The sequence below is a fragment of the Myotis myotis genome, unplaced genomic scaffold (assembly GCF_014108235.1).
Source record: "Myotis myotis isolate mMyoMyo1 unplaced genomic scaffold, mMyoMyo1.p scaffold_m19_p_10, whole genome shotgun sequence".
Classification (NCBI taxonomy): domain Eukaryota; kingdom Metazoa; phylum Chordata; class Mammalia; order Chiroptera; family Vespertilionidae; genus Myotis; species Myotis myotis.
Genome location: NW_023416314.1, coordinates 41092863 through 41105080, shown reverse-complemented (window position 1 = coordinate 41105080; position 12218 = coordinate 41092863). Strand labels below are relative to the sequence as shown.

General features: G+C 41.8%; 1 protein-coding gene across 10 annotated transcripts in view; it reads left to right on the top strand.

Moving 5' to 3' along the window:
- NUP98 (nucleoporin 98 and 96 precursor) overlaps positions 1-11586 on the top strand; it is a 102031-nt gene extending 90445 nt beyond the window's left edge. For 8 of the 10 annotated variants that reach the window (XM_036325150.1, XM_036325149.1, XM_036325148.1 and 5 more), the window contains 6 exons: positions 615-757; positions 4416-4637; positions 7605-7846; positions 8347-8501; positions 9859-9970; positions 10328-11586. In XM_036325150.1, the coding sequence (XP_036181043.1) occupies positions 615-757; positions 4416-4637; positions 7605-7846; positions 8347-8501; positions 9859-9970; positions 10328-10560 (1107 nt within the window). In that variant the 3' untranslated portion in view covers positions 10561-11586. The remainder of the gene's footprint in view (positions 1-614; positions 758-4415; positions 4638-7604; positions 7847-8346; positions 8502-9858; positions 9971-10327) is intronic. The other 2 variants (XM_036325153.1, XM_036325151.1) reach the window with 1 other exon arrangement.
- Positions 11587-12218: the final 632 nt, after the last annotated feature.

Below are 12218 nucleotides of genomic sequence, written 5' to 3'. Positions count from 1 at the left end.
ACATTTTATATTCCTTCTTAGTGTGGAAGTTAAAATATTATTACTGTGTTTAATGCCATCATTTTTTCAGTTGTTTTTTTTTGTTTGTTTGTTTACTCCCCATTTTTATTCTTTGATTTTATTTGTCAAGGTAAAAGAGAACACTAAAGAAACTGAGTGTAATAATAATTGTGGCAAGAAAGTGGTGGGATTAGTGAGAGCTATCTGAAGTCTTTGGCAGTCCCTTAAAGACAAGTGGAATATGTCACCAATCTAAATTAAGTTTCAAATCTTTGACACATTCCTTTAGAGCAGTGGTTCTCAACCTTCTGGCCCTTTAAATACAGTTCCTCATGTTGTGACCCAACCATAAAATTATTTTCGTTGCTACTTCATAACTGTAATATTGCTACTGTTATGAATCGTAATGTAAATATCTGATATGCAGGATGGTCTTAGGCGACCCCTGTGAAAGGGTCGTTCGACCGCCAAAGGGGTCTCAACCCACAGGTTGAGAACTCCTTTAGAGGGTGTCACATCATTCTTCATATGCGTGTTTGAGTTATTGAGACATGACGGCATCTTTGAAACACACTAGCAGCTGAGGTATTGTTTTATCAAATTCTTATCTTCAGAATACCTCTGAGAGTGACAGGTATGCCTGCTCTCCACTTCCTTCATACCTGGAGGGCTCTGGCTATGTGGGAGAGGAGGAACAAGACTCACGGAGACCACTTCAAGACGTCTGCTTTCACCTTCTAAAACTCTACAGTGACAGGTAAGTCAAAGTTACACATGAGCTCTTGGGAGTCCTTTCCCTTTGATACATGACCGAACTGCCATTAGTCTGTCATAAACCACCAAAATATAACTTATAGTAGTTGAGTATAAAGATCCTTGGAACTGGACTTAGAAATCTAAAATTTATTTTAATCAACTTAATGAGATACACTTGGCATATACTAAAGTATGTGGTTTGACATTTTAACACAACTATCATCACAACTATAAAATCAATATCTCAAATCAACAAAAGCATATCCTTGAGTAACAAATAAAAAATAGATATAGAGCTGTTGAGGTTTTCTATTCTTGAGTTAGTTTTGATCATTTGTTTCTTCTAATGAATTTGTCTAATTCAAAGTCACTGAATTTATTGGCATAAAATGATGACATTTCTTTGTTAATCCTTTTTCTTTTTAATCCTCACCCGAGGATATTTTCCCATTATTTTTTTATTTTTTTTTGAGAGAGAGAGAGAGAGAGAGAATGTAAGAGAGAGGAAAAGACAGAGAGAAATACCAAAATACCGATGTGAGATAAACACATCGACTGGTTGCCTCCTGCACGTGCCCTGACCAGGGCCTGGGCCGGAGAGGAGCCTGCAACCCAGGTATGTGCCCTTGACAGGAATTGAACCTGGGACCCTTCAGTCCACAGACCGATGCTCTATCCACTGAGCCAAACAGCTAGGGCTTTATTATACTTTTTATTTTATTAAATTTTTTATTTTTTAAAATATATCTTATTGACTTTTTACAGAGAGGAAGGGAGAGGGATAGAGAGTTAGAAACATCAATGAGAGAGAAACATCGATCAGCTGCCTCCTGCACACCCCCTACTGGGGATGTGCCCGCAACCAAGGTACATGCCCTTGACCGGAAACAAACCTGGGACCTTTCAGTCTGCAGGCTGACTAGCCACTGACCCAAACTGGTTAGGGCTTTATTATCCTTTTTAAATGTTTGTAGGATCTGTAACTATGTCTTTTTCTTTCCTGATATTAGTAATTTGGGTCTTGTCTCATTTTTCTTGATTAGTCTACCTCAATTTTTGGTTTCATTGGTTACCGCTATTATTCATCTAGTTCAAAATGGATCATAAACTTAATGTCAAACTTAAAACAATTGCTCATTGGAAGCCTGTTAAGGAATGAAAAGGCAAATTGGGAGAACATATTTGCAATTCATGTATCTGGTAAAGAACTTGTATCCAGAACATAATAAAGAGCTCTCAGAACTTGATAGTAAGAAAACACACAACCCAGTTAAAAAATTGGTCAAAATATTTAAGCAGATGTTTCACCAAAGATCTGGATATCAAGCCATGAGAAGATGTTAAGCATCAATAGACAACAGGGACATGCAATTTAAAGTCATCATGGGATACCACTACCCACCGAAGAATGGCTAAGGATTAAAGAAACCTGCACCAATTGTCATCGATGTGGAGCAATTGGAATTTCCATACACAGCTGGTGAAAAATAAAAAATAATATTGGCACTTTGGAAAACAGTTTGGCAGCTTAAAAAGCTAAACATACACCTACAGACATATGGTTAAGCCATTCAACTCCTAGGTATTTACCCAAGAGGAGTGAAAGCATATGCCAAGTGCTGATGATAGCAGCTTTATTTATAATGGTCCAAAACTGGAAACAACCAAAATTTTCATCAACAGGTGCATGAATAAATAAATTTGGTGCATCTGTGCAATGGAATACTGTTCAGCAGTAAAAAAGAATGAACTTGCCCTAACCAGTTTGGCTCAGTGGATAGAGCGTCAGCCTGTGGACTCAAAGGTCCCAGGTTCGATTCTGGTCAAGGGCATGTACCTTGGTTGCAGGCATATCCCCAGTAGGGAGTATGCAGGAGGCAGCTGATCAATGTTTCTCTCTCATCGATGTTTCTAACTCTCTATCCTTCTCCCTTCCTCTCTATAAAAAATAAATAAAATATATTTTTTTAAAAAAAGAATGATACAATATAGTGAAAGAATCAGAAGACAATTTTATTTAGTTTTGAAAAAGAAGAGGGGCAAAAAAACAAAACACCCCATAAAGTGTACCTACTATTTATTTCAGTTTTATTTTAAATTCTGAAAAATGCAAACATCTATAATGACCGAAAGGAGAACAGTGGCTGCCTGAGAATGGTAGTTATAGGGAGGCATAGAAGAGAAGGATTACAGAGGGGCAAAAGGAACATTTTGGCAGTGATGTGTATATTTGTTATCTTGACCTTGGTGGTAGTTTCACACGTGTATAGATAGGTTAAAACTTAGGGAAATTGTACAGTTTAAATATGTGCTAAATATGCAGTTTATTGTATGTCAGTTTTTATAAGAGAGAGGTATCTGAAGGTGTCAGAAATAGACAAAAGCCAGAATAAGATAGAATCCTTACTCTCATGAAAGGTAGACTTGCTATGACAAAAACCCTTACATAAAATTCACATCCTGTCCCTTAAAAATAATCTAGAATTGCACTGTCCAGTGTATGTGAATTGTGAGTTAAATTTTTAAAACATAATTACTTATTCACCCTAGCCTTATTTAAATGTTTAATAGCTACATGTGGCTTTTGACTGTCATATTGATCGAGACAGGTTATAGAACATTTTCATCTTCACACGAACTTCATTTTGATAGCACTGGTTAAGAAGAACTCATTATTTAGGGAGGTGTTAGGAACTTATAAAATGTCTTAGGTGAAAGGGAAAAGCTATTGCTTTGTAATCTAAGCTCCAGATCCTTAAAACTTGCAGGCATGGAATCTAGTTTATACAGTTTTTATGATCTGGGAATTCCAAGCTAGTAACTTAACACGTAAACTGGTTCCCCAGCGGAAGAAAAGTAAATGTCAGTGTAGGAACACTTAAAACCAGGGCACCTGGGTTTCTATATAAAGAATAATACCCACTGTAGACAAAATCAAAAGTAAAAATTATAAGCCATATCCAAGTCTACATACAGACTACAGCTTACTATTGATGAAGATTAGTTAGCTGTTTAAACAAGTAGAATTAGCACTTCAAGAGCTTCAGATAGAACAATTTGAAAGGTACTAAGGTATATGTTTTGTTTTGTTTTTAATATATTTTGTTGATTTTTTACTGAGAGGAATGGAGAGGGATAGAGAGTTAGAAACATCGATGATGAGAGAGAAACATCAATCAGCCGCTTCCTTCACACCCTCCACTGGGGATGTGCCCGCAACCAAGGCACATGCCCTTGACCAGAATCGAACCTGGGATGCCTCAGTCTGCAGGCCGACGCTCTATCCACTGAGCCAAACCGGCCAGAGGGTATGTTTTTTAAATGGTTAAGAAAAGTGATTAACACTATAATGAATGAATTGAAGGGTTAGTGCTGTGGAGACTCCCTACATGAAGATGGTAGAACATATAGGCCAAACAAATACCAGCAAACCTGTTAGATCATATAATCACAGAAGAGAAGGTGTGTGTCTTTTTTTTGGTGGGATTTATAATCTGGCTGAACCTAGATGCAACAGTGTCAGAAGGAGACTATGAGGCATAAATGCTTCTGCTCTCAGGTGCCTGCCTTTGTTGTCTTCTGAGTCAAAACCAGTTGACATTCGTTGCAGATGGTCTGCTGGTTGGACATGTTAACTCTTAGCACATCCTCCTTTTCAGACATTATGATCTCAACCAGCTGCTGGAGCCTCGAAGCATAACAGCAGATCCATTGGACTATCGCCTAAGCTGGCATTTGTGGGAGATGCTGCGTGCTCTTAACTACACCCATCTCTCAGAGCAGTGTGAGGGTGTGCTGCAGGCCAGTTATGCTGGCCAACTGGAAAGTGAGGGGCTCTGGGAATGGGCCATCTTTGTCCTCTTGCACATAGACAACTCAAGGTGAGTGAGAAGCCATCAAACCCACTGGGTGCATGTTACACTGCAGGGCAGTGCCAAAGAAGTTAGTCTCTTAGTGTTGAATTCAGCAAGTAAGTGTTTAGAATGTATTTCGGGTCCAGCCTTGTGATAAACCTTAAGACCTTTCAACCCACAGTCCAGAGTGTCTGTTTTCATGTGAACAGATTAGAAATGAAACTGTCTTTGGTTGAGCTCAAATTTTATTATTTATTATAAGACCTCTCAGAAGTCTGAGAAGGGAGAAGAGATCTCTGGGAACTGCAGAGAACCTCTAGAAAGGATCAGAGGACTTGAGAAAATTGGAATATGAAATGAGTAAGTGGAAAGGAAAGGATATGCCTGGATGGGGAAACCCCATTACCTTTGGCAGAGATGCACTTAAGTGGTGTGTTTAGAATTACAGTCGTACCTCCATTATCTGCAGTTTTATTTTCCAAGGTTTTGGTTAACTGCAGTCGGAGTACAAAAATACTAAATGGAAAATCCCAGAAATAAACAATTCATAAGTTTTAAATTGTACGCCATTCTGATTAGCATGATGAAATCTTGCACTGTCCAGCATATTCATGCTGTATATGCTACCCACCTATTAGTCACTTAGTAGCTATCTTGATTATCAGATCAACTGTCTCAGTATCGCAGTGGGTGTGTTCAAGTAACCCGTACTTTACTTACTAATGGTCCCAAAGCACAAGAGTAGTAATGGTGGCAATTTGGGTATGCCACAGAGAAGCCATAAAGTGCTTCCTTTAAGTAAAAAGATGAGTACAGTACAGTAAGATATTTTGAGAAAGAGTGAGATCACATTCACATAACTTTTATTATAGTACTAGAGGTCTGGTGCACGAATTCGTGCATGGGTGGGGGTTGATCAGGGGCAGGGGCAGGGGGGTGATCAAGGCCTGGATCAAGCTGGTTGGCTGCCGCAGTGCACGTTATAGCCACTGGTCATTCTGGTTGTTCTGCCATTCCGGTAACTGGGCTTTTATATATATAGATTATTGTTATAATTGTTCACTTTTATAATTAGTTATTGTTAAATCTCTTACTGTTCCTAATTTATAAGTTAAACTTTATCTTAGGGATGTATGTATAGGAAAAACATACCTATGTTTTTATATATAGGGTTCAGTACTATCCATCATTGCTGCCATCCACTGGGGCCTTGGAAGTGTCTCCCTCAGATAAGGGAGGGGACTACTATATGCAGAAATAGTGTTGACGGAGCTGCCTCAGTGGGTGTGATGCAGTGGGCTAGTAGGGAGGGAGGAAGGGCCGCCCCTGCTTTTTTCTACTGGCTTTCTCCCTCCCTGGCTTTCCTTTGCCATCCACCCACTCCCTACCCTCAAGTTGGATAGTACTGCATTTACCAGTATCACCTCTAATCACTGTGCTTTGCTATCTGTAATGTTATGTGGTATGGGAAGAAGTTAGTTTTGTTGTTGCCAGACTTGCCTGAACTCTGGATCCACCATGTACTCACTTTGACCTAGGGTAAAGTACTCTCCAAGCCTCAGTTTTAATCTGTAAAATCATAATATTAATCCCCATTCAAAGGTGACCAGGAGATTAAAGGAGTAAAAGTATAAAGCATTTAGTGCAGCCTTCCCTTTAAGGAGTTTTGCTTTCCTCTTCCCTTCCCAGGAAGCAAAATGACCCCAGACTTTCCCTGTGAGTTTATTAGACACTAGAGGATTGATGCACGAAATTCATGCACAGGTAGGGTCCCTAGGCCTGGCTGGCAATCAGGGTTGATCGGGGCCTTCCTTCCCCTAGCTGCTGGCCGGGGCCTTCCATCGTTCCGCACTGCCCCCTGATGGTCAGCGCACGTCATAGCAAGCAGTCGTACTCCCAAGGGGACAATTTGCATATTAGTCTTTTGTTATATAGGATATGGGCAATTTCACATGGTAGAAGGCAGGCTGATTTGACAACTAAAAATTCAGAGTTGGCTGTGGGGAAGCAGATCCTGTTTGCTGGGGGTGGGGAGATGGGGGGCAGTTGTGAGATTGGGAATTCTTGAAAAACCTGGGAGTTCAGAGAAGAATCTAAGATGAGAATAATTTTGGATTGAAACTTAAATGGCTGTTCACTTTGCCCAGGCAGAAAAGGACTCTCCTCAGGGGACCTTAAGAGAAACAAATAGTGAGTTTAGCCTAAATCTAGAGGTGAAGGAGAAAATGAATTAGGAAGGCTGATGGCTTTGAGAAAGAAAACAAGGAAATAAAAAAGAACCAGGAAGAGACTTAGAACAACTTTGCTAACTTGTACTGACCATGTGGGTGACCAAAGGGAGAAGGTTAGAAATGAACTGCAGAGGACTGCTCTGTGGAGTGTAGAATTCCCTATCCCAGTCCTGATATATTACTAGAAAGGAAGTAAAGGAGCAATCCTAAGTAGGGAAAGCCTTTCCAGGCAGTGGCAACCTTCCCTAGAGTATTAGTTTCAGCCTTTTTTGACCATGAAAATACAGTGTGCTTAGATACTTTCTATTCTATTTTATTTAAAAAATAAATGCTGCTCTAGCCAGTTTAGCGCAATGGATAGAATGTTGGTCTGCAACTGAAGGGTCCTGGGTTCAATTCCAATCAAGAGCATGTACCTTGGTTGTAGGCTTGATCTCTGGCCCTAGTCAGGGTGTGCGAAGGGCAACCAATGGATGTTTCTCTTTCACATTGATGTTTCTTTTGCCTCTCCCCCTCCCTTCCACTCTCTCTAAAAATCAATGGAAAAATATCCTTGGGTGAGGATTAATTTAAAAAATAAAAAATAAAGTAAATGCTGACATGTTGGCTTTTGGGTTTGCTTGTTTTTGTTTTTAGTGAAGTTTGAGGTGATCCACTAAGGATCAAGACCTGAAGTTTGAGAGACTGTCCCAGTTTGAGCTGTCTGAGGCAGCCTTCTCCATCAGTGAGGATGAGATTTATTCCAGCTTATCTCTTCCTACAGCCTGCGTGAGAGGGCTGTTCGAGAGCTCCTTACCCGGCACTGCCAACTATTGGAGACCCCTGAATCTTGGGCTAAGGAGACTTTCCTGACCCAGAAGCTTTGTGTACCTGCTGAGTGGATTCATGAGGCCAAAGCAGTGCGAGCACACATGGAATCCAACAGGCACTTGGAGGCCCTCTATTTATTTAAAGCTGGTCACTGGAACCACTGCCACAAACTCATCATCCGGCACTTAGCTTCTGGTGAGTGCTTCCCTCTAGGGTCTGCGTCTCCTGTAATCACCCCAAATTATTCCACCCTCTGAACTCCATGACGAATCAGACCAGAGATGCTAATGGTATGGGACATGGCAGGCGTGAATCAGACCACACCTTGTGAAAGCTCTCCATGTAGGCGAGGCTTGGCCAAAATGAGGGGCTAGAGGGGCAGGGCTGGGTAGACAGCAGTACTGTTACATTATCATTTGCCAGGAATATTCTTGATATGTGCTACTTATGTTAAGCTTTGTTTATATAGGGAATTTTATTCAGCAACACCAGAAATAATCTGTTTGGAAAACTGAAGCCAGAAATTCTTCACCTTTTTTTTTAGAGAATTTCAAATAACTACTTGATATTCTCAAGTCTGACCCAACATTGTTTCCTCTTCCTTCTTGTCTTGGCTTACTGCCATGTTCTTCCTCTGGGTATTTTTGAGAACCATGTACTTGTGCAGACATTGTGCTCAATATTTTGCCTTTCAGATGCCATCATTAATGAGAACTATGACTACCTGAAGGGGTTCTTGGAAGACCTGGCACCTCCAGAGCGTAGTGGCCTAATCCAGGACTGGGAAACATCTGGCCTTGTTTACCTGGACTATCTTCGGGTCCTTGAAATGGTCCACCAAATACAGCAGGTACCTGAGTTCCTTAACCACTGCCTGGTTTTCCTTTTCCCTGGCCCTTAAAGAGACCTCATAGGTCTGAGCAGCAACTTGAAAACTCATTGGCACCAGAGGTAGCACTGTTGATGCAGAAGGGCATTTTGATGAGGCAGTTGATGCAGCTGTTTTGACTTGACAGCTGTATCAAAATTTAAAAAACTTTTTTGTGTTTATTACCAAGTAGTGTGTACAATAGACTTTCTGCAGTTTCTCTGTAGTCAGTCTCCTACTCTTGTCCAGCCCTACTTTGAATAAGCTCGGGGTGAGAGCTACAGAAAGTCAGAGATTTGGTGAGGATAATTCACACATCATTTGGTATGTTTTAAATGGCAAGCATTACAGTTATTCAGTCTTCATTAAAATGTCTTGGATCAAGCTTGGAAATCATAGGGATAGATCCCCACTGTTTACAGTATAGAGGCCAAACTACAAAACATAGTATTCAAGCCCCTGTAGAGGCTTTTACCTTCTTTCACTCTTGCCTTAACTCCTACCACTTCTAACCCAGATTCCAGCCTTATCAACCTGCTCTCCGCACACTAAATTACTCATGGTGTTTCTAGCAAACCTTGTTTTCTTCCACTCTTTAACTCCACACTTATATTCATCCTTTAAATTCTAGATTATTGTAAGCTCTACTTCTCTCTTTTTACCTCCTGGGAAGAGTTAACTTGCACACACACTCATTCTCTCTTTTTTTACTACCAAAATATTTGGTGCATTTGTCTGCTAGCATACCTGACAATATTATAGTTATGGTCTCTTTAGGTTGCCATGAGCTCCTTTTGGGAAGATCATTCTTTTAAGGTAAAGGCAACAGAGTATAAAGGTTAGGTATCAAGTTCTGGCGCTGGCCAGTGTGGCTTAGCTGGTTGGAGCATTTTCCAGTACACCAGAAGGTTTCGGGATTGATTCCTGGTCAGGCACATACCTAGATTGCAGGTTCGATCCCCAGTCAGTGTGTATACAAGAAGCAGCTGATCAATGTCTGTCTGTCTCTGTCTGTCTGTCTCTCTTTCTTTTTCTTTTTCCCTCTCCCTGGCTCCTCCTCTCATCCTTCCTCCCATTCCCTCTCTAAGATAATAAAAAATAAGGGGTTGGGGTGGGGAATAAAGTTCTGGAGCCCAATCCAAGACTCTATACTGTATTACTTTACTGCTAACACCATGCCTTGTTCTCAGCAAGCAGGCAGGATGGTGGTGACATGGCCCTGCCAGCCAGCTTCTTGGGTCCCCCTCCCTCACCTCACTGTTGTTTCAGAGTTTTGCAGTCAGGCTGTGGATAAGATTGTGGTGATGGAGCTCCTAATGGTTTATCTGCTGTTTTACAGGTGGAGTGCTCGGGTTATGAGCTGGAGCAGTTACAAACCAAAGTGACCTCGCTGTGCAACCGGATAGAGCAGATCCAGTGTTACAATGCCAAGGATCGCCTGGCTCAGTCAGGTAAGCCTCTAGCCCAGGGGTGGGCAAACTTTTTGACTTGAGGGCCACAATGGGTTCTTAAACTGGACTGGAGGGCCGGAACAAAAGCATGGATGGAGTGTTTGTGTGAACTAATATAAATTCAAAGTAAACATCATTACATAAAAGGGTACAGTCTTTTTTCTTTTTTTTTTTTAGTTTTATTCATTTCAAATGGGCTGGATCCGGCCCGCGGGCCGTAGTTTGCCCACGGCTGCTCTAGCCTCTCCCTGCTTTCTGCTTGCATGCCTCCTGTCTTTATGATTATTACACACACATACACCCTGTGCCCCCTTCCCCACCTTCCATCCTTTGTGCTCACTCCATTTTTCTCTCCAGACATGGCCAAACGTCTAGCCAACCTTTTGCGGGTGGTACTGAGCCTTCAGCATGCCCCTGATGCAACCTCTGACTCTACGCCAGATCTTCAGCGGGTCCCTTTGCGCCTTTTGGCTCCCCACATTGGCCGGCTCCCCATGCCTGAGGACTACGCCCTGGAGGAACTGCGCAGCCTCACACAGTCCTACCTTCGAGAACTGACTCTTCAAGAACTGACTGTTGGGAGCCATTGAGCCCCAGGCTCCTCCCACACTCACATGCTCATTCACACTCGCCACACAGAGGTCCCCTGCATTGAGTTGATCAGCACTGTTTGTCATTCTCTGAGTTGGCTGCAGAATCCATCCTCCCATCCTGCTACCCCAAGCAGTGTACTCCAATTCTTCAGGGCTTCCTTAATGCAGAACATGGAATAAGGGCTTTTGGAACCCAAAGAAGAAGCCAAGTCTCTTTTTTATCATCCTCAAGATCATTCATTTTTTTCCTTTTCTAAAAACAGTCAATAAGGCACCTTTGACAGAATCCCCTCAAAGAACCAGGGAATTCTTTTCCATCCTCAGTCATTCTGGGTCTTGTGACCCTCCATGCCAACCTGCTACCCTACTCCGAACCCAGCCCTTTCAAACTAGGACTCTTTAGGAGTGGGACAAATGTATCCTTCCTTAACAGGTGACCAATCCACAGAAGGAAGGAGAATCTCTCTTTTAAGTAGGTTGATGAATTAACATTGCGTTGTAGAGTCAAGAGAGAGTTGTACTGAGTTAGGAAGCAGAACAGGGTCTTCCTGTGAGTGCCTGCCATGGACGGGTGGATCTTCAAGGCTAGTTTGTTCCTGCCTTGAATGTTTTATAAACACCAAACCTTCCCTGCTACCATGCAGGAGCCCTTGGTCACAGATCCCATGTCTCTGGAAAGCTCCCAGGACTCATTTGGTCCCTGGTTTTTAGTCATCTTGCTAGGCCTCCTGTCTGGATTTGCCTAGGAGTTTGTATAATACCTGGCAGGTTGGGGAGCCCTTCCTGTCCTTCCCATTGTAGCCCAAAGCATTTCTCACCATCTACAGCCCCAGAAGGTAAAACCATCACTGAGGCAGATTTCAGGGGCAAGCAGGGGGCCTTCACTACACTCCTGCCAGCTATGGGACCCCCAGGTAACAGCTTGGGACAGACAACATGGCTACTCCTGGATCTTTATGCATGAAGATTATGTAAAGGTTTTTATTAAAAATATATATATATAAATAAATGATCTAGATTATTTTCCTCTTTTTCTGAAGCTACTTTCTTAAAAAAATAAAATGAAATGTTTATAGCATTCATGGTATTGGCTTTCCCTTTGTGTTTTTGAGCCTTCTTGCTTCAAGGAGCTTTATGGTAGTCTTATTTGATTTGCAAGCTAAAGGGAGACTGGCCATAGGTTAAAGAGAGGACAGTTTGGTCCTAAACTGGAATACAGACTAGGTAAAAAACTAGATTTATAAGGGTGAGGGGGTGAGATTAATTAATCTTGACTGCTGTACATAGTATATTTATGTGCCTGGATTCCTAGTGGAGGATAGGGGAGGGGTCTCAAATTGGCCAGTGTCATATACTTAACATTCAAAGCCTCCCTGCTCTGCTTTGGGGGGTGAAGCGGGGCAGGTATTTGTTTTTAAACCTTGGGTCACACTTCACCTTCCTAATTCTCAGTTTTCATTGTGTAAAGTCGATAATGTTCCCTGATGTTGCTGCTTCACAGGGCTGTTCTGAGAGGGATCAGATGAAGTGATGAGTACTGTTTTAAGTGGTTTGGTTTGGTTGTGGGAATGGAAAATGGTAAGGCAAGAATATATAACAACTAGAGGCCCAGTGCATGAAAATTCTTGCACTGGAGGGAGCATCCCTCTGCCCGG